Here is a 20,363-nt window from a genome sequence, read left to right on the forward strand (position 1 = left end):
CAAAACGAGTTAGAGTTGATTTTTTCCACTTCGACAAACTTGTGTTTCTTAATTTAAAATCTCACAGCTTTCAAAATGAATTCCGATCTCTTAGAGTTCGAAGAAATGGAAGAAAATCTCCACAAGTTGTTCGACGACATCAAGGTATGGCCACTGAAAATAGTTGTTCTAGAATCAAAGTGATAGTTCTGTGTTGGTATAAAGTGTGCACAGCAATGTCAACCTTTGTCATTTCCGTTCTATATCTCTCGCTTTGCAAGGCTTGTGTCTGACATTCTATTTTACCTGTAACCATGTCAACAGCTTTGTTACAAGAAAAGTAAGCGCGCATGCCTTGTGTCCTGTAATATCGTACTTGGTAAGAATAAATTTGTGCATTAAATGTGGAAGACTGAGATCATTTACAATCGAAGTCAGACTTTACGATTAAGTTGATCGTTCCACCCACATATCGTGTTTATGTCTAACTTGTGTGCTCGTTTTCACAACCATCGAAAATTACTAATATCATCAAAATCGGACGGAGTTTTGACAAAAGTCAAATATTTCCGCATCAAAAAGCAGCGTGAATACTTTCATGTCGATGGCAAACCTGTGACGTAAAATCTAACGTTCCACTTTCCAGCTTTGCAAACGACCAATGGTCGAGTGTTTCGTGGTAAACTGGTGATTTTGCGCAGATTGATTTCAACCCGAAAACAGTCCTTGCTGTGACTGTGGTTGGGGTACGTGACGTTTCGGTCAGCTATATCAGAGACAAGCGTGAGTTATATATACGTCATAAAACGTAACAATAACTGACAACTCATCTTTTTAGTGGATGAGCCGGACCCTCAGGTAGTGGTCACGTGTCCAACGTTGAAACCTCCCAACAAGTTTCAAACCGCCACCCAATCAAATTCTCCCACGTGTCTCATAAATGAAACGTTTCAATTCGTTTTGCCGGAAGATTTGAAACCGGGTGAATCTTTTCCAGTCGAGGTTTGCTCTAACTGAGAACAAATGCATCACATTTCTATGACGCAGTCACCTTTCCACTATTTAATTTTAATTAATTCATTTACTGTAATACGTATAGCGCGATGTATACGTTATTGTGTGATTTAAGTCCTTTCCGTAAGTTGTGCATTTTGCGGGTGAAAATACTTGTTGAATTTTAGGTGAGTCTTTATGATGTTGACATTTTGTTCGATGATTTTCTCGGCACAAAAAAGATTGACGTGGCAAAGATAAAAGCAGGAGATTCACTTGAACAAACCATCTCATTCGGAAAAGTATTCAACTCATCATAACCGCTATGTTTACGGAGATATGTTTGAATATGTTGTTTGTGTTGCAGCATGGTGAAGTTGACATGAAGTTTAGGAAATATGTCAAGTAAGCAAATCTTGGTGGAAAATTTTGTGACTGCAATAATTAAAAATTAAAAAATTCAATTCCAGAACGACTCCCGATCTTCGGTTGTCGCTGACTCTTCATCCGGAGGAAAGACATTTTAGGAAGAAGAGGATCCCAGTTGTTATGGAAACTCTCAAGAAGTTGAATCCTGAACCCCAGGCTCCAAGATCTCTTAAAGAGGTTCGACATCAAAGATTATGTTAGGCTAATAAGGGCATTTATAAGAGCATGGGGAGTTATGCATACAATGCCATATATGGTTGTTTCCAGACACCAGTTGTGTCTGTGGTTGCTTCTGGAGGTGGTTACAGAGCTATGGTAGGAATGTGTGGAGCAATGAAAGCATTCGAAGATGCGGGAATTATGGACGCATTCACCTACGTCATCGGGGCCTCGGGATCGGCCTGGTGAGAGTAATGTAGATACCATGGCTTCTATAATGCCTGTCCTTTGAGTCTGAATGCTGCAAAAGAAGGACTTACCAATTATTAACGTCACAGGTACCTTTCCAGTGCTTATGCATGTAAGATGACGAGGAGGCAAGGACAAGATTTCTATCATTATCATCTTCAACAAAAGTTTCAGGATAATTTGTTGGTGGACAGTATCTTGCCAGCCATGGTCACCAAGTACAGGTAGTGGCATCAGTTTCATACAATTAAAATGAAAGGTTTAATGAACACCTAAGTTTATATGTACGGTAACATTTAGCCACGATAAATCCTTGCCTGATGATAAATCTTTGCCTTGTGCCGTTCCTGGAGACGATATGAGTAAAATTACGATATTTTGTGCAGACGATATTCTTCCAAGCTAAAGAAATATTTTCAACCAACTTCATTGGTTGATTTCTGGGGATTCAACGTTGCCAGGAAAATTATAGTCAAGAAGGTAACCCACGTGTGTTGGTTGATTGAGAGGAATTTGTTGATAACTTGAACTTCCAGGACCAGCACGAGGTTCGTTTAAGTGAACTTCAAGATTTTGTTCGCGATGGAAATTCACCATTTCCAATTCTTGCTGCAGTAAATTTAAGAAATACGGAACCAGAGTATAAATATTATGGTGAGTAAAAAATTGTTGTTGTATTATGAGATCACTTAAAATTTTTGAAATTCTAACTAGAACCGCAAATTACGGAAAGGTGTTCGCGTATCACCTAGAATGTAGTCGCTTACCGCTAGTAGTACTCGTAGCACCGGTTGGGAAACACTGGTATAAACTAATCAACAATTTATAATCAATATTATTCTTCGTTTCATGAATGAATAATTTGATGTTGTATCCTTTTGTCCGTTCAACTCAGCTTACCTCGACAAGTCGCCTTTCGAAATATCGCTTCCCAAGTTTGGAATCGGAATAGATCCGAAAAGATTCGGATCTGTGTTCAGTGAAGGAGTTCTTGTGCGTGAGTGTCCGGAGCATCCTCTTCACTTCATCCAGGGATCATGTGGGAGCGCATTCGCGATATTACTGGGAGCAGAGAGCGACAAAGATCCAGAGTTCATCGATTTGATTGGTTCGTTGTGTTTCACCCTAGGGATGACAATCTTCCACTGCTTTATAATCATAATGAGCTTTTGATTGAATCAATATTTATATCTCTATTTTTAATCGTTCCTTTTTCTGCTCCCAACATTTTTGCTTTTCAGCGGAGCTGGAAGTGAAATCCGACAAAACCATATCTGACGAAATCAACATTGCTGATGAGGTCAAAGTTTATTGTTGTAACTTTTTAACGGTCGTTGCAGAATAATGTGGTGATGTTTGTATGTTGTACCTTGTTGGGTTTTACCTATTCTTTTTACATTGTACCTAAATCTTTCTGTGCTGAAACGCGGAGTTAATATTTGTAACAAATTGAAGGATGACGAAAGCAGTGAAGATGAAGATGATGTGGAGGCAGCTGATGTAGAGGAAGCTGATGTGGAGGAAGCTGATGTGGAGGAAACTGATGTAGAGGAAGCTGATCCTAAGGGAAGAGGTTGGATTAAAGTTTTGGGGTAAGTCTTAATAAATTTTAGTCACTCTTCACAATTTTTACCGAACATTTTCCACAACCAACCATAAAATAAGGGGATTTCCCTCATATTGATGTGTTTCCAGAAATCTTCATATTTTCAACGATCGGACATTTGGAATTACGAGGACTGGAAGAATTTTTAACCCAGCAAAAGGAATAAACCTCAAAAAGACTTTCAACATTGACCCCCATGCAACAGGGCCAACTTCAGGTGCGTTGATAAACATCTGTCAAAAAACTTTGCGTAACATGTTGATAAACATCTGTCAAAAAACTTTGCGTAACATGTTGATAAACATCTGTCAAAAAACTTTGCGTAACATGTTGATAAACATCTGTCAAAAAACTTTGCGTAACATGAAGCCACTGTTTGCAGATGAAAAAAACCCTGGTTTGAACGAAGAATTGTTGGAAAGTTACCTCCTTGAAAGAAAGAAAAAGATTTCAACAAAAGCAAGTGTGATCTCATTGGCTGACGCAGGTTACGCTTCATCGAATTCGATGTTTTTGTTTAGGGACGTGGTTACTATGGTTGCATAAGATTTGTTATAAATTAAATAGTTATTACGTAATAATGGTAAGCCGTATGTTGCCCGCCCCTGGTATGTTTGCCCGCCCCCTCATATTTAAGTTTCGTTGTCCACAGGATTAATTCCCATTTTCGTTCGTAAATTCTAATAACAATTCCATGATTCCGTTGTTAATTGCAGCGATACACAACAACGTTCCGCTTGAGTTGGCACTAAGGCCACAACGCCAGTGTGACGTCATAATCGTTCTTGATTTCAGTGCTCAAACTTCGGACGAACAATTCAGCTATGAGGTAAATATTTCAGTTCGCTTTTTTTCAACTTTTCAAGGCGAATTTAAATTTTTTATCACAAAAATTAGGAATTTACTCCAAGAAAGTTTTGTTGCATTTTAACGTGGACGTGAAAGCTTAGAAAAATGCTTCAACATTTCGTGCTATTTAGGAATTGTATAAAGCTTCTACCAGTGCTTACGTACAAGGGTTAAAGTTTCCTACTGTTGACTACAAGTGGATTTCCCAGCTTCCTCCTAAAGAATTTATCTGGATCCAAGGAGCTGATGACGAACCTGAGGTTCTATGGTTCACCTTGTCCAACAAAAAGTTCAAGGAACAGAAGGATTACAAAGCAAAGTTTCTGAAACCAGGTTAAACATTCGTTTACAAGACATTTGTTGTTACTTTTTTGATTTTCTACCTGATTCCGACAGGATATTTGCACGTAAAGGTGGACATAACATTATTTCCGCAACCAAATGATCGTGTTTTTAAGGATTTTAAAAAATAATTCATTTTGAGTGCGGTTTTTGCGTTTGGTTCGTAATCGATCATTTCAAAGTAGTGGCTTTAACAGTACTGAGGACGAAATGCAACGTTACAGTTTGTAGCCTGGACTAATTAGTTGTGTTGTTAAACCTGTTCTTGTTCCATTGAAATCCCAGTGAAATTTTCCCGCTTAAAAATGAACTTTTCAACCAGTGTCTGAGGATGGATCAAGTTTCCACGACTTTAACGTATTTAATGGGGGTTTCCCGACCTTCAAAGTTGAGTACACTCAACTAGAGTTCGACAGAATTCAGGAACTCATGTACTTTAACGTAACTTCACATATGGAGGTAGGTTTGTCACAGGAATGTATTTTGAGTCTACCCTACTTCACACATCCGATAACTCGACGATCCATGTTAATATTTTCTCACACAATTCGTCCGTCTTTGTTCAACTAATTTGTATCTATTTATGTCAAAGCATCAGGACCAGTTTTTATTGCAATTAAAAGTTCATGTTGTTCTGCAATATGTCGTCACTACAAATGCACTTTGTAATGTTTCCTGCAGGAAATCAAGCAGGTTTTGGCGAGAGGAGTGGAAAAACGTAGAAGAAGAGAATGTGAGATGGCGTAAATATTATTCTTGGCATTCGTTTGTAGTCACTGTAAAATCCCACGTCATCTATTCTCAGAATTGTTACTTTTTGCAAAACAAGAATACGTGAGGCAAAATTTTACCGTAAAACAAATGTTGTTGGCAAAATTTGCTTGTTTACAAACACCCAATATTTCGATGTATGTGGATACAGTAGCGTTAGTGATTTTGTGGTTTATGGATTTTCGTGCACAGTTTTAATCTTTCGCATTATTTAATGATTAGAGCCATAGAAATCATATTCGCGAATCCAGAGAGTTCGAGTTGCGTCCGATTCAATTAAAATACAAAACTATATTCAAACAAACACGTATGTTGTTATCTTTGATCGTAATATAGTTTTCGTTGCCAAACCGAAACATTCTGGAACATGCGACACACGCCAGCGCCACCTAGCGACAACCCATTATAAGTTCGGAATCCCAGCTAATGGCCGCCGGCTTCGTATATAACAATCTCGTCCGAATTCAAAGTTCTTTGATTTGGAGTTGAATTTGAATATATGACGTCATCTTTGTTTACGTCATCAGCGGTGTTGTTAGCATTGGTGACCGAATTGTAGTCGTGATTCCCGCCTTTAAGTAGTGGGTCCCGTTCATTAACGTGGTTTGTCTCAACGCAGTTATTTTGCGGTGGATCCTCGAAAATTGATTTTGAATCTTCGTCATCAGTATCCTTTTTCATACACCGCCGGAAACTGCAAATAGCCGCTTTTTTATGAAAGTTTGTAATATATTACAAAAAAGCCTGGGTTTTTGGTAAAATACAGGCTATTATTAACCTCAGCTAGTCACGAATATGGGCATATGCAGAGAAGAATAATATTTTGTACGTTTTCTCGGCTAAAACAAGTCAATCAAAGAAACAAATGCAACTGTTTCAGGACTGTTACGTAACAAGGACGTACCCGCACAATCGAACAATCATGTTTGCTGAAAGGAATTCTTCGCCTGTAATTCCGTACGAAATATGCCTGGAGCTTAATTCCCGTTGCTGTCTGTGCTTCAGGATGGAATTGTAGGATACCAAGCATATACAGCAGACCAGTATGATTCCCACCACCACTACCAACATCATAAGTGGGGTCAGATTCAGATATTTTGCTGGGTTGACTGCTGCTTTGGTTGAAGTCAGTACTGCAGTTTGTGCTGTTGTGTTTGTTATGCCAGACACTGCAGACATCTTGGTTTGCAACATAGGCTATATATTGCACGTATGCTGCATAAACATTTGTACCCCAACCTATCTGCAAACCTCGTCAAAAATAAAGGTAAGATTTTTACTATTTGCAAATATAAATAAATCTTGCACCAAATTCCTGAAGACATTCTTTGTATTCACGGGTTATTGCGCATGACCACAACACTTGACAAAATATTTCCACCTCTTCAACTAACAACACAAGGCGTAGAATTTTCAGATAAAATAGTAGAAGCGTGCAGGTTGTTTCAAATAAGTAGGACTGGTAGTTACTACAGAGTAAGACTTCCCAACTGAAGAGGCTACGATTTACTTTGCCCTGGAAGGGACTTTTTGCAGAACAATAAAGGGTGCCAAAAAGTTCGTGGAAAACGGTGGAATATAAATTCAAGTTGTAGGTCTATTGCGAACGCTGAAATTTCAATTCTATCTACGGCACTCTGGTTAAACTTAGCTCCTATAGTAACATGTCGTGATTTAAATGTACCGAATACAGCCAGACCAATTATAACTGTTGCTGATACAATGTCTAAAATGAAGGCAAAATACATTGCAACTTTTCTGGCAATTTTGACAGCAAGATGACACATGTCATATCTGGTATCTCATTTTTTGACTGGTAACCTTCTAATGTACTGTCATGACACATGCTCCAGGCTTTCGAATGTCTTTTGTATAAAACTTTTTAACACCCTGGGGCGGACTGCCTTGCAATACGAAATCAAAAAATGCTTCTTTGACAGTTAGTATGATGGAATCAATACAGTCTACAGCTGTAAGTACCAATCCTGGACTTATTTAAACTCAATCCACAACAGTTAGGCCAAGCGAGACTCCCTTCCATCACGGACCTATACATTAACATTGAAGGAAGTGACGCAATGGTAGATCTCGTTGCGTAGGATTAATGAGGAGAACTTCCCATTGTCAACAGTCTCACTGTTTTAAAGGTCGTTCTTGTCATTAATACACGCCCAGAGAACAAATGAAAACAAAACCAGTAGCTTGTTATATAAAAGTTTGTATATTTTAGCTTCACTCAAATATATTTCAGCTTATGTTCAATTGGGGTCAGAGAACCTCTAACATGTTTTGAGCCCATTTTTATTTATTGAGGTTTCTGTAACCAGGAAACCACACCCCCAAATATGAACAACTTGTTATTTGTTGTAGCTGTAATTTATCAATGTAATTAAAATCCCAGCAGCGTTTCGTTCAACAATCCACTTCACACCCCAACCCCTAGTTCGCAGGGACATGTTAGATAACGCCAAAAAAGCAGTTTACCTTGCCAACCAAACTTAAACATTAGGTGTTTGTCTGCCACCGGTTACCCAGCTTCACAGGTTTCGAAACCCACGCGGTTTGGTTTCGGAAGATGTTTCTTGTGTTACGACCTCACTCAAATAAGTTTTACCTCTACTAGTAAAGTTTTGAAAACAGGCAAATAACTTTTCACAAAATCTTAATCCCACATAAAAATGTACTTCCTTTATTCTTAACATGCGTTATACATAATGTTGCCATTGCAAACCTTTCAAACAACGAATGAAAAATACAGTGAAGATCTCAAAATACTCATGATTGCCACCGAAGTAAGGCAATCTTAAACAAACAAACTTTCTCTGTCGACGATAAATCCACTGCCCAAAAATCTATGCAACCAAATAAAATAAGTTTCTTTCATTGCGCAAATCCAGCCCTTAACCACTTTTCAATGTAAGTAACAACACGTACTGTACGTAGGGGTAGAACTAACAACGCCAAAGAACCAAGTTCATTTCCTTCCAGAATGAACTTTGCAACGAAAATGTTGGCTAATTCCAGTCATGGAAACAGCATATGCTACGCTCACATATTACCAATGCTAAGTTAAGGCTGTAACCGCAATGAGTGTGGGTCACGCGGTTTAAGCCATTAAAACCAAGTGGGCATTGTTCAAGAGAACTATTTAGTACACAAATTGCTATTTAGTAAGAAATGCTTAACTCCGCAGCCCTACATTTTGCATTTTCACACATTTTTACCAAATACACGGATTTAAAGTTGTTACAATGTGTATTTCGTTGCGATAATATAAGAACCCAAACGAGCGAATCAAAATTTTAAACCGAACACAACCAGCACCAGGAAACGGAGTTATTTCCGCTGAAACAGAAAACATTCAATCAAATTTTTCAAAAACGTTTTGGTGGGAGATTGGGCGCAAAATTCCCAACAAGGCGCAAATTTGGTAAGGTTTGCAAAGTGTTCACTGTGCCGTTATACTACCTACATCATAAGCATTTGTGCCACGCAAAGGTACCAGGTATGTACAAGCAAAATGGAAGGCAATGCAACATATCAACACAGTAAATATACAACTGTGGGTTATACAGAAAACATAAACATCATTAAAAATTCACATATTCAGACAATCACATGTCAAACCACCTAATCCACACATACATTATTGCACCAACAGCAGTTTGTGCATTTCAGAACACAACAAAAGATGAATCACACCAACTGGCTGTACTTCCAGTTCTAGTTTCAAATTAAACAGAACACTAGCTTTGGTCGCCATAAAATATGCAAAGCTTGACAGAAACTTGATACATTGCAACACATATATTCGGATACTGTTGGATTTGCGCTTATTACAGCACACAGTGGTCATACATTTGTGCAAGTGGAAGTACAGAATATTATTGAAGAACTCATAAAAGGGCTTTAAATATGAATGAGTATCGGTAATGTACAACAGAACACCATAAAAAAATCAATACCACCAATTATACAATCAATGGAAGACTGGAAACTACACTATGCGTCTGCAAATAATTCTTTATATTTCCAACGAGATTTATTTCTTTTCGTAGATTTCCCTTATTTTAGTGTTTCATAAAACTTGAAGTAAATCATACGAAAGAAATGACGAAAAAATAATCATGAAATATAGCAAAAGATAAAACAACATATAACATAATGTACAAAGTGCTTACACTATATATTAAAAAGGAAATGTGTACAACGACGTCTGTATTAAAGTGCTATGTAAATAAATAAGAGAAAATTTTGCACTTGATTGTCCGCACTTGATGATTTATCTCACTATGATTGTGAAGCAAATACTGATTTTTGCATTTCAAAACTTTATTTTGGAATTTCAGCGTTGGCAGTTTTGATACCTGAAGCTTTTAACCTGACAAGAATGAAAAATATCTGCCACGAAATATGACAAGAATGAAGATTATCTGCCACACAAATAAAATACAATGGAAATGATGGTGAGTAAATATTTTTACTTCATTTGCAGCATGTCTTGGACTCTTTTTCCGTGTCCACATAATCCCGGAGGTTAAACTTATTGTTTGGGTCCCTGTTCGTCCCAATGTAATCTGCAGCTGTGAGAGACTTTTGAAAAAGTTCCCGGGCAACTCCTGTGAATGCCACATCAACATTGGATCCAGTTTTTGCGCTTGTTTCCAGAAACACTATGTTGTAATCTTGAGCAAGTCTTTCCCCCTCTCTGTAAGGCACCTGTAAATAACACAGCATCTCAACCTTACTACTGCCATACATTTACAACAAACATCACTGTTCCATCTGCTGTATTACAATGTGCAACTCACAACAAATCTTTGTGGTATTGATAAACAAAAAGGTTTTTCATTTTTGAGAAATTTAGCAGGTTTATTAAGTTTTATAATTATCCATGACACAATCCTAAGTGGGTTTTGATTAAATTCAATTTTCCACAATAAGTTGAATTTAAAATGGACCCTGGCAATTTATCCACTCAATATTGATCGAACCAGGAGACGTCCAGCATAAATCAATACCGATAAAAATTGCTTCTGCCTGTGTTTTTTTTATTTCAATAATGTGATGATTTTATTCATCAAACAGTTTAAAATGCTTTTATTTATTTGACTATCACAACTTCTAATGTAATTTGGATCGATATTATTACATACACCATTGGTATGTATACAACAGGCGTTTAAACAAACATGGCCGGTACAAAGCAGGCGTCTAGTGTGCCCGTACCTGTTTGAAGAGAGATTGTTTAAACATTTATGCACGTAACCAATCAACTAATTACTACGTAGATGTATGCTTTATTACAGGGTCGTGTAATATTAGTTGGATACATATTGAACTATTTAGATATACCCTGTGTCCTATTTTCAGGGTACTTACAATCTGCTTATCATGTGGCAGTTAATTTTAGACTTTATTGCATCATTCTTATCAACATATTGTAAAATAACACGTTTGACTTTTGTGGCAAATTGTTTTGATAGATTTTAGCCATTTTAAAAATGTAGCATCAAGATTTTTATCAATACAATTACAATAACTGAATGTTATAACAAAATAATTCATACAGTGTTATGTTGCAAGCTTGTTTTGATTTTGCCAGCACACAGCACAGTTGGCCACATACAGGATGCAAAAGTTCCACCCACAAAAACCTTTACCTCACGTTTTGCTGAACAATCTGATTTGTTCCCAATTAACATCAGTGTTGTTTTGGGTGCAGCATGTCTTCGTACGTCGCTCATCCAACCTTGCACATTGTTGAAAGACTGGGCATTGCAAATGTCGTAGACAAGTAATAGTGCATGAGCATCCCGAAAAAAACCATGGGTCATACTCCGAAACCTTTCCTGGCCTGCAAAAGGTAAAATAAATGTTGTTTTTAAATTGCAGTAATATTATTTGCAAACCATATTTCCTGCATTTTTTAAAGTAATGCTATTGTGGCATTTACATCTCTTATTGTAACATTACATGTATCATGCAAAATATATATGTGGACACAAAACAACAAATTTTTGCACAAACAATCTTTACATTTATAAAACCTAAAAAGTGTAATTTCCTGTACCTGCTGTGTCCCATATCTGAAGTTTTATTCTCTTTTCCTCAACTGTTACTATTTTATTCTTGAAATCGACACCGACAGTGGATATAAAGTTGCCTCCTAAGAACCCCCCATCTTTGTAGCGAACAAGTAAACAGGTTTTCCCAACCCCAGAATCACCAATCAGCATCACCTTTCACAACAACAAAACATTCAATTTATCATAGTTTCCAAAGTTACACCATCACAAAATCCATTATGTGGAGTTCTGGTAAATTGGTACCAAAAAAATTTAAATTGTTTTCTTTTTGCCAGTTTTGAACTATGTTACAACTATTGCATTTTTTCCATAACATTATAGTTGCAAAAAAATTCTTTTACCTCTTTAAACAACAAGTTTTGTCATTAGTATACAATACATTTAGCAGACAAAAAAACAGTTTTAAATTAAATGTCTTTTAAATCACATTCTACTGTGTGTAAAAAAAAAGAACAGCATATCTACCTTAAATGTAAGATCAAATTCATTCACAGAGCGAGACTTAGGAAGTCCATTGCTTCTTTTCTGACCATTCATGATCGAAGTCACCACAATGTATTCCCGTTACCTAATCTTCCACAACTACGTCCACGTAACACGGCTTTAAATTCAGATTAAATTCAGATGTAAATTCCTAAGAGGTCGCAGACAAACTTAGCGTCACCGGTGTCTGGTTACATTTTACGAGGTTTCATGCTTGGCTTGTTGTCAAGGCGCTCCATGGGAAAAAAGGCGACGTACTCGTGTGGAGGTTTTGTCCCCCGGTCAAAGTAAAACAACAAAATATACAAAAAGTGACAAATTGGTTGCGGATAATTTATTTTTTTCTACTCTCGCGTATTTGTGGTCGCTCCCCACAAAATTATAAAAATTCCCGAAATCTTCAGTAATGCACCAGGTAGCGCTTAATTTTTATGTAACAAAACAAAAGGTATCGAGCCTACTTTGTGCCCCACCAAACCGCCTGTACTTGATAAGATTAAAATTCTACATAATTCAAAGACTGAATTCATTCATAATCAAAGAAAGTCAGCAGACTTTACGGCTATCAATAAGCACCGAGGAACCACCACCAACTGCGCTGTTCGTTGGACACCTGACACTGAAGGCTGCAATGTTGAATTGGCAGCATTGGTCAAGCGCCCGACCCGTATACCAAGAAACAACCTGATCAGGATTCGTGCCCAGGATATCACAAGTTCAAATCCCGGTGTGGTCAAAATAAAATGTTGAATTAGAAGCTGCTGTGAAAGTGTTAAATTGTGAAATAAAACAGTGAAAAACGTCGATCCCAACTACTTGTTTATTATATGGTGCACACATAACGTCATAACTATTTAAGTGTTAGTTTGATTTGGAAAAAGTTTTCGTTCTTTCTGTGTAGTTTTGTTTGTAGAAATTGAGAAACAAAAGAAATTGTGAAATCATGTAAATCAACGACATGAAGTTGATCCAATCTGGAAAATCACAATCCGCACAGAAGTTGATGAAAGCATGGGTGAATATTGTGATGAATTGAACCTGAAAACAATTGGCGTGATGTCACCAAAGGTAAAGGTTATTTATAGCCTTCTAATTATTCCAGAATATATAGCTGATGTTTCTGCTTGAACTGTAGTTTTTCGTTGCACAAAAACGTCGTAAAAGGTTACAAAATTATTGATACAATTACACACTGACCAGTTGCAACAATGTGAGATATTGTTTCCACCACAAATATTTCCTGACATGGGGACCCAGGCAAGCGAGTAAATAATAAACATACATCACAACATGGATGGCTGAGTTTGCGATGCAAATCATAAAAACTGTGAAAATAAATTGAATGTTTAGTTTGTCGGCAATTGTTGTTGATTGGAGACTTGGATTATTTCTTAGTTTTTACCAATCAAAAATACTGCTTTATCATGGTATGACGACTGTATCTTGTGTTGTAACCGGGACGAGTATACGAAAACGTTTCGGTTATTTTTCGTGCAAATTTAATCGTTCCGGTAAAGTGGCTTCTTTTACCACCGGCTGTAATACATTGTGTTACTTTAAATACTTTTCTTTTATGATTTCCAACAAAATAACTCACCTTGGCCCCCAGGGACGTATTTTGCACCGAGCCAACCTATGAAGGGCATGGTGAGGTGGTGGTAAACGTGGAGAAAGGTTACTTGCGAAAACTTTTTGCGTAACACAAAAAACACGGTGTCCATCATCTCAATATACTTTGTGATGTAATAAACCCAAATAATCCTCGCCATCTAGTGTAAAAAAACAATATGTTGCCGAAAACGCTAACTAACATAAGGGTGGTTTGTGAATAATACCCTCATAGCGATTGGACCATCGGATACTTCAACCGGTTGACAGACGAAACTGTATGACGAAATGTAGGTCACTAAAACACACTGCAAAAAATCCACACATTAAATGGAAACAAAACTTTTGCAAATTAGGTTTAATAAAAAGTTTACTTAAATTCATTGCAGTTCTAGTTTTTTGGCATTTTCACCACAACACACACCTCGTATACTGTGTACACTGATAACAAAACCATAAGGAAATTATAAACCATGAGAACATTCTTCAACTCCACAGCTGGTCGTTTTTCCATCAACTTTTTTGAGTTGATGCAGAACCAGAGATAAACCGCCAACCACATGAGGACGCTCCAGGGCCCCTCGACCATAAACCAATCCTTTGTGCGGATATCTAAACAACAACATGCTCTTATCTCATTATACCGCCATTATTTAGAAACACTGATATATTTTATATTGTCAACACCAGTCGGTTTATCAGGTTAGCAACGCTCTTATCATCGTTCCTACGCGCCTTTTTTGCGCTTTAGTCGCAAAGTTCGCAGTTTTATCCGATGAAGCGACGAAAAGGCTTAAGGCAGTTAAGTCGTCTCAGTTGAAATGTTAACTTTACCATTACCTGGTTTACGATGGTAAAAGTTTTCCAACAGGTAGATGGCGGTGTTCAGCATTGTTCTACAAATTCCTTATTCCAAGGGTAAGGTTACGAATTGCCTGAAATACGATTTGCTGAGTTTGCAATCTGAGCTCATCTAACAGCACTGATCAATGTAATACGTCAACATCCGCGTTTAAAGCTTCTGCAAAGTCGTTCTTCCCCTGATACTTTATAAGTTTGGTGAATAACGTGTTTACTGCCAGACACACCCAAAGCGCGTGCGCAAACGGACGTATTCACCAAGTGTGGCGTGCTCAAGCAAGCGTGATTGCAAGCTCAGCTCGAATAGTGCGTGGTCTCCACACACGTGTGTGGTGGAGATGTGTGAGATGCCGTATACAGTGATGGGATTCGAACCCTCACCCCTGAGCGGTTTATTTATGTGAACCGTACCCTGAATGTACCCTAGTAATTTGTAATCTGAATAACCCGGCATTGGAGCGATTTCAAATCATGCGTCGGCATGGAGTCTCTTTCTGACCATTGTCTGTTTTAGCCTTGCCTGAACATTCAAATGTGAAACAGATAAATTGAACCGAAACTGAACCGAATTGCAAAAAAAATAAAAACGCAAAACGGATCTCAATCCTTTAAATAAATGGTTTAATCCGCTGGTCACATACACGAATACAAAGTCGCAGATGTAAATTTTATACAATAAGTAATAAAGATTATGATGTATTTGTTACTCCTTTAATTTAGCGTGAACCTGAACATGCAGTTATATCATAACATATTTATCTCTCCTCACAATAACATTCATTCGACCTCGGAATGAAAAAGTTTCACATCTATTCTGCCGCATGGGTGGCGCAAATCCTAATGAAACCTTCAGTATTTCCGTCGGATTCCGTGAGTGTCCCCTGCCTACATACGTACCATGTCCACTACGGTGGTTGCACGTGTCATGGTGTTTCCCACCGAACCAACGCAAATTACGATTTGTCGTCAGATGATTGTTTGCAATATGAGCTCACTAATGGAGGTAACGCGTCAACACCCGTGTTTAAAACTTTAGATTAGGTCGTTTTGCCGCTGGCACGTGAGTCAAGTTGTTTAGGAATGACGGACTCACTGCCATACGGAAGAAACGCATGCGTCAGCGAACGAATTCCTTCAGCGCGCTCAGAATTCATGCGTGAGGTCACAAACTTGATAGCTTGAATGATGTTTGTTTACTTTTCCTAAAACAATCTTTGCAACAACACGTGTAATTATTTTGCTTGTTTAACAACGCCTCACTCACTGCAACATTTAAACCTCCAATCCACTGCGTTGATTTACTGACACAAGTTTTTTTAACTTATTTTAATTCGGGATAAACACGTTGCGCAACTCGGCGCAACTCGAATCACAACAACAGCGTTTTTACTTATTTTCACACTTATTTGATCTTCGCTTACGAAATTATCACAAGTTTAACTGTGACAATTTTCACCGAATATGACAATAAAAATATCAAACTTGGATAATTTTGGATTGAAAACATTCCCCGTCATGTCGCCTTCTGCTTCTTCTTCGTGTAAGTCTTCAGATAAAAATTCATGAAGAGAACGAACTGTGAGATGAGGTAGGCGAGAGACATGGCGTTGATCCAGTCCGGATAATCGCACTCCACACAATAATTGATGAGGACGTGGATGAAGAGAGTGACGAACTGGAGCTGAAATATAAGGTGGGAAATAAATCTATGTGTTCCCGGCGGGAAATCATAAAGAAATCAACTTTGCTGGTTTGTCAGAAGATTTTCTTGTTCCGTGAATGTCTACTTTGTCCTTCCCCACCAATCAAAATATTACGAGGAACCCCCGGAATTTCCGCCCATTATAACGCTGTGTTTGTATAATGGTCAGTGTTTTCGACAAAGTATAAACCAAGTTGTATTCAGTTGCATACAAACGTCAAGTAATTTCCTTCCTTGCATGTTTATACCGACTATTTGTTGCTGCCAAATTCGACAAGACGAGCTAATCTACAATAATATTTTACTCACCAATTGTAAAGTCGTCAGATATTTTTTCCACCACAAATACTTTCTCATCTCTGGACCGAGACCGGCCAGTAGATAGTAAACGTACATTATAGTGTGGATAGTCGAGTTGATGGCGCACATCGTAAATGCTGCATTATAAAATATAACATTCTTAAATTAGGTCTAAGTTTGCAAACATATTAAACTTTATCCTTACTTTCACGGGTGATTAAATTTTAATGTAAACAATGTGACGACAGGCACTAAATGTCCTCTTCGATTTACTTAAAACTTGACACAAACTTAAAACAATGAAGGTTGAGACTTTTGTGGCCAAAGAAACAATTGACACAGATATAAGAAGTTAACCTTGGCCTCCAGGGACGTATTTTACTCCGAGCCAGCAGTTGAATGGCATCGACACGTGGTGGTAGACGTGCAGGAATGTTACTTGGGAAAACTTTTTGCGTAACACGAAGAAAACTGTGTCGAGCATCTCGATGAACTTGGCGATGTAGAATAACCAAATAACCCGAGCCATCTGTATCGAATATCGGGTCGTGATGAAGTTTAAAAAGATTCGGAATATCGGGTAATGCGGTTTTAAACCTTCCCAAGATCGGTTGCCGATAAATTGCGCGTTATCTTATTTAAAACTCGCACGGTTTAAGTTACAATAATAGTACAAATTTCCACATAGTCCATATTGTCCCTATACATTAAAATCCGTTACTCCATAACATGACTTATTGATTACTTGCAGTTTAAAAAGTTGAAACTTACTCTCAATGCGTCTGGATGGTTGGAGTATTCGACCGGTTGACACACGAAGCTGTATCCGGACTTGTAGGCGACCACAATGCACTGGAAGTAGAGGAATATTATTATGTGTGACGTATGACAGAGGTTGAATAAACAGTGATTAAGTGCAACGTAAATATACGTAGCTGATACGTTTGCGGCGGTCAAACCCTCATCGAAAACAGTGGTTTGTGAGAGGTGAGTCCACATAATTTTAACTCGTTGATGTCATTATGTTGAACTTACTTCCACCGCTGTGTAAGCCGAGAGTAGAACGAGGAGGAGATTGTAAACCATCAAAACATTCTTCAACTCCACAGCTGGTCGTTTTTCCATCAACTTTTTTGAGTTGATGCAAAACCAGAGATAAACCGCCAACCACATGAGGACGCTCCAGGGCCCCTCGACCATGAACCAATCCTTTGTGCGGATATCTAAACAACAACATGTCACAATACGTGTGTTTTTGAACACGATATTTAGCGGAGTCAATATTATTTTGCTTTTAGGTTTTAAACAAAACAAAACATCCCGATACCTGGCTTACGGCTGTGGAATTCCCTTAGAAGATACGAAACCGTGCTCCACATTTTCTCAATAAGATCAAACAGGTATAAAGTAAAAGTTCTCTCTTCGCTACTGTGGTTGCTTTCTCCACTCCTTAATAGGTTTTATCTACTGCAGTCTGGAAGATCGTAGAAAAAAGGATTTAACTTAATAAGGAAAACGTGAGTTCCTGCAGTGGAACCAGCATACGATGTGCAGAAAAAAACATGACCCGAGACTTCCTATCTCGCTCTATGTCTGCTATCTCAAGAGTAGGCCACAAATATTCCACGCCTTAAAGCAGTGTTTACCAACTGTTGGTACGCGAGCACCTTCAGTAATTTTCGGATCTAGTTCGAATTAAAAAATCCGCCAGTGATCACAAAATGTTCGTTACTTCATCCCCTAGGTTACTTTGTAACACTTAACTAGGTGGTATGCGTCGAAATTGTTTTACCTCCAGTTGGTACGCAACCACAAAAAGGTTGGGAATCGCTGCCTCTAAACACATTCTCATTCCATTGTTTACACTTGCGCAGAAAAGACCGATGCGATACATCAAAACACACATCAGGCGATGGCAAGCGTCCGAACGACTGACTTGTTTCAACCCGAGCAAGCGGTTTACCCGGAAATTTCAATAGCAGGTTATCTACACTTTGTAAGTTCTCTGTTCCACTTTAACTATTTGCTTAACAAGCTCTGAATGATTTCTGTGTGCATCCCCAACCACGATTCTCCTCAAGGAGATGCAATAATGTTTAATGAGGAAACACCGGTTCCTGTTGTATGGCCATACGTCTACTGGCCGCTGTCGGGTTGTTTTTAATCCTCTTAAAAGCCGTCTTAACATTATGCTGCCATTTGTCTCAATGTAAACTGTACATTGGAGGTAAACTGACACACTAACAATAATTTTGCGCTTTCTAATTTGAAACACAGTTAATTGCAAAACCACGTTTATGCCAACAACGTGCTGAGCGCCATTGTTTTTGTTGGAATTATAAAGGATTTGCTAACGTTGTTATGTTGTCATAGCGCAAGCTACACCAGTCAATCTGATCGTGACGGCCTTCTTCAATACTCTATATGTCTGGCGCTGAACGGGCGTATGGATTCCGTTAACAATACGACTCTTAACTATGACTGAACAAACACAACTTGAACATAAGCAACTTTCTGGTGAATTAACATTGTTTACCAGTTCCGGGTGTAACTGTTTTGCTGGCTGAGTTCGTAACTAGTTTCAAACTAGTCAGCTTGTTAACAAAAGTGGCAAAATCTATTGAATAGTCTCGGTATTCAGTCCTTACAATACAACCGTGTACAACAGAAGCGTTCGAACCGTAAACAATCGCGGCCACCGCGTCATGCGTTCTCAGCAGATGCGTCTGAATGTGGGAAGCGGGCTATCCTGTGTGGTAACTCGCTGTATTTCCACTAGCTGTACTGCTGTGTGATGATGCAGCAACACTGACACTTCCCTATTCATGTAAAGCTATTTATTTTATTACCCTCTGACTTTTAACAAGGAAGATTACTTGATTTGTTGGTCAGAAATATTCTACAATAATGCTGACAAACATTTTGGATAAAGAAGGTTTTGGGTTTTGTTGTTATATTCACCACGTGATAAACAATGCAATGCGAAAAGAATTCGTTTCATAAGTCAGAATGTTTTTGGCACAAGATTACATTGTTATTATGACAATGGAAAATAATATTGCGAAAATTCAGATATTCACAGAATGCAATTAAACAATCCTACCAGAATATATTTGAGGTCAATAAAACTTCTGTCTAATGGATAACCATGCAGATATGGTTGTTGAGCAAAGCACAAAACTTTTAATAGCGATTATTCAATTTTGCCTTGTTTTCAACATTGCGATGTTTCAAAAAAAAACAAATTCCGAGATTCACCAAAAACAAAACGTATTTATTTTCCGTTTACCATCCTTTGTAGTAATAATGGTGCTGTCCTTGGTTGTTGGATCCTCCGGATCTCGAAGAACCGGATCCTCCTCTTCCAGAACGAGACGAATCGGATCCACCTCTTCCAGAGCGTGACGAACCGGAACTACCTTTTCTTCCTGAGCGTGACGAACCGGATCCACCTTTTCTTCCTGAGCGTGACGAACCGGATCCACCTTTTCTCCCAGAACGAGACGAATCGGATCCACCTTTTCTTCCGGAGCGTGACGAATCGGATCCACCTTTTCTTCCGGAGCGTGACGAATCGGATCCACCTTTTCTTCCAGAGCGTGATGAACCGGATCCTCCTTTTTTCCCAGAGCGTGACGAATCAGAACTCTTTTTTCCGGATCTAGAGGAATCGGATGACGAAGAGTCAGATGAAGAGTCGGAATCGGAGGAATCGCTGCTATCATCGGAAGTTGTGTCGTCGTTTCTTGGTGGTCGTCTTGGAGATTCCGGTTCATCATGAGGTTGACAAGCTGTACATAAAAATTCCGTGGAAACCTTGCGAGAAAATTACAATGTCCAGGGAAGGCTTCAAATTCCGTTAATTCGGCCTCAAGCAGTGGTTTTGAAAATTTTCGTTTTAAACTAAAACTATATATAACCGTACGGAAAATTACAACCACTA

At 38.3% G+C, this 20,363-nt stretch overlaps 4 protein-coding genes across 4 annotated transcripts; all 4 read right to left on the reverse strand.

Moving 5' to 3' along the window:
* Positions 1 to 5,208: 5,208 nt before the first annotated feature.
* Positions 5,209 to 6,601, reverse strand: LOC145912222 (uncharacterized). The gene is made up of 2 exons (XM_082999634.1): positions 6,282 to 6,601; positions 5,209 to 6,071 (listed from the first exon to the last, which is right to left on the reverse strand). Exons 1-2 carry the CDS (start codon positions 6,569 to 6,571, stop codon positions 5,801 to 5,803), a joined length of 561 nt encoding a protein of 186 aa, XP_082855760.1. The 5' UTR covers positions 6,572 to 6,601; the 3' UTR covers positions 5,209 to 5,800.
* Positions 6,602 to 8,622: 2,021 nt separating this feature from the next.
* On the reverse strand, positions 8,623 to 12,485 carry LOC145910719 (ras-related protein Rab-26-like). Its single transcript, XM_082997918.1, has 4 exons — positions 11,932 to 12,485; positions 11,451 to 11,619; positions 11,041 to 11,234; positions 8,623 to 10,096 (listed from the first exon to the last, which is right to left on the reverse strand). The coding sequence occupies exons 1-4, from the start codon at positions 12,001 to 12,003 to the stop codon at positions 9,863 to 9,865; spliced, it is 669 nt and encodes a 222-aa protein (XP_082854044.1). The 5' UTR covers positions 12,004 to 12,485; the 3' UTR covers positions 8,623 to 9,862.
* Positions 12,486 to 12,552: 67 nt separating this feature from the next.
* LOC145910718 (very long chain fatty acid elongase 4-like) lies at positions 12,553 to 14,601 on the reverse strand. Its single transcript, XM_082997917.1, has 6 exons — positions 14,398 to 14,601; positions 13,982 to 14,169; positions 13,785 to 13,865; positions 13,547 to 13,718; positions 13,147 to 13,274; positions 12,553 to 12,987 (listed from the first exon to the last, which is right to left on the reverse strand). The coding sequence occupies exons 1-6, from the start codon at positions 14,447 to 14,449 to the stop codon at positions 12,811 to 12,813; spliced, it is 798 nt and encodes a 265-aa protein (XP_082854043.1). The 5' UTR covers positions 14,450 to 14,601; the 3' UTR covers positions 12,553 to 12,810.
* Positions 14,602 to 15,802: 1,201 nt separating this feature from the next.
* On the reverse strand, positions 15,803 to 17,890 carry LOC145911586 (very long chain fatty acid elongase 4-like). The gene is made up of 6 exons (XM_082998981.1): positions 17,748 to 17,890; positions 17,456 to 17,643; positions 17,192 to 17,272; positions 16,778 to 16,949; positions 16,430 to 16,557; positions 15,803 to 16,099 (listed from the first exon to the last, which is right to left on the reverse strand). The coding sequence occupies exons 1-6, from the start codon at positions 17,797 to 17,799 to the stop codon at positions 15,932 to 15,934; spliced, it is 789 nt and encodes a 262-aa protein (XP_082855107.1). The 5' UTR covers positions 17,800 to 17,890; the 3' UTR covers positions 15,803 to 15,931.
* Positions 17,891 to 20,363: the final 2,473 nt, after the last annotated feature.

Source organism: Ascidia mentula, chromosome 8 (genome assembly GCF_947561715.1).
Source record: "Ascidia mentula chromosome 8, kaAscMent1.1, whole genome shotgun sequence".
In the NCBI taxonomy this organism is placed as follows: Eukaryota; Metazoa; Chordata; class Ascidiacea; order Phlebobranchia; family Ascidiidae; genus Ascidia; species Ascidia mentula.

What these genes read in the sequence shown, in the direction of transcription:
- LOC145912222 (XM_082999634.1), bottom strand. Translation starts at nt 6,571, where the DNA reads ATGTTGCAAACCAAGATGTCTGCAGTGTCTGGCATAACAAACACAACA. An exon ending in ATGATTGTTCGATTGTGCGG is followed by an intron (nt 6,072 to 6,281) that starts GTACGTCCTTGT and finishes GGCTATTTGCAG; the next exon opens with TTTCCGGCGGTGTATGAAAA.
- LOC145910719 (XM_082997918.1), bottom strand. Translation starts at nt 12,003, where the DNA reads ATGAATGGTCAGAAAAGAAGCAATGGACTTCCTAAGTCTCGCTCTGTG. An exon ending in TCAGATATGGGACACAGCAG is followed by an intron (nt 11,235 to 11,450) that starts GTACAGGAAATT and finishes TACCTTTTGCAG; the next exon opens with GCCAGGAAAGGTTTCGGAGT. An exon ending in ATTGTTCAGCAAAACGTGAG is followed by an intron (nt 10,097 to 11,040) that starts GTAAAGGTTTTT and finishes TGTTATTTACAG; the next exon opens with GTGCCTTACAGAGAGGGGGA.
- LOC145910718 (XM_082997917.1), bottom strand. Translation starts at nt 14,449, where the DNA reads ATGCTGAACACCGCCATCTACCTGTTGGAAAACTTTTACCATCGTAAA. An exon ending in CAGTGTACACAGTATACGAG is followed by an intron (nt 13,866 to 13,981) that starts GTGTGTGTTGTG and finishes GATTTTTTGCAG; the next exon opens with TGTGTTTTAGTGACCTACAT. An exon ending in ATACGTCCCTGGGGGCCAAG is followed by an intron (nt 13,275 to 13,546) that starts GTGAGTTATTTT and finishes TTATTTTCACAG; the next exon opens with TTTTTATGATTTGCATCGCA.
- LOC145911586 (XM_082998981.1), bottom strand. Translation starts at nt 17,799, where the DNA reads ATGTGGAGCACGGTTTCGTATCTTCTAAGGGAATTCCACAGCCGTAAG. An exon ending in ACCATCCAGACGCATTGAGA is followed by an intron (nt 16,950 to 17,191) that starts GTAAGTTTCAAC and finishes TATTCGATACAG; the next exon opens with ATGGCTCGGGTTATTTGGTT. An exon ending in ATCTGACGACTTTACAATTG is followed by an intron (nt 16,100 to 16,429) that starts GTGAGTAAAATA and finishes CTTATATTTCAG; the next exon opens with CTCCAGTTCGTCACTCTCTT.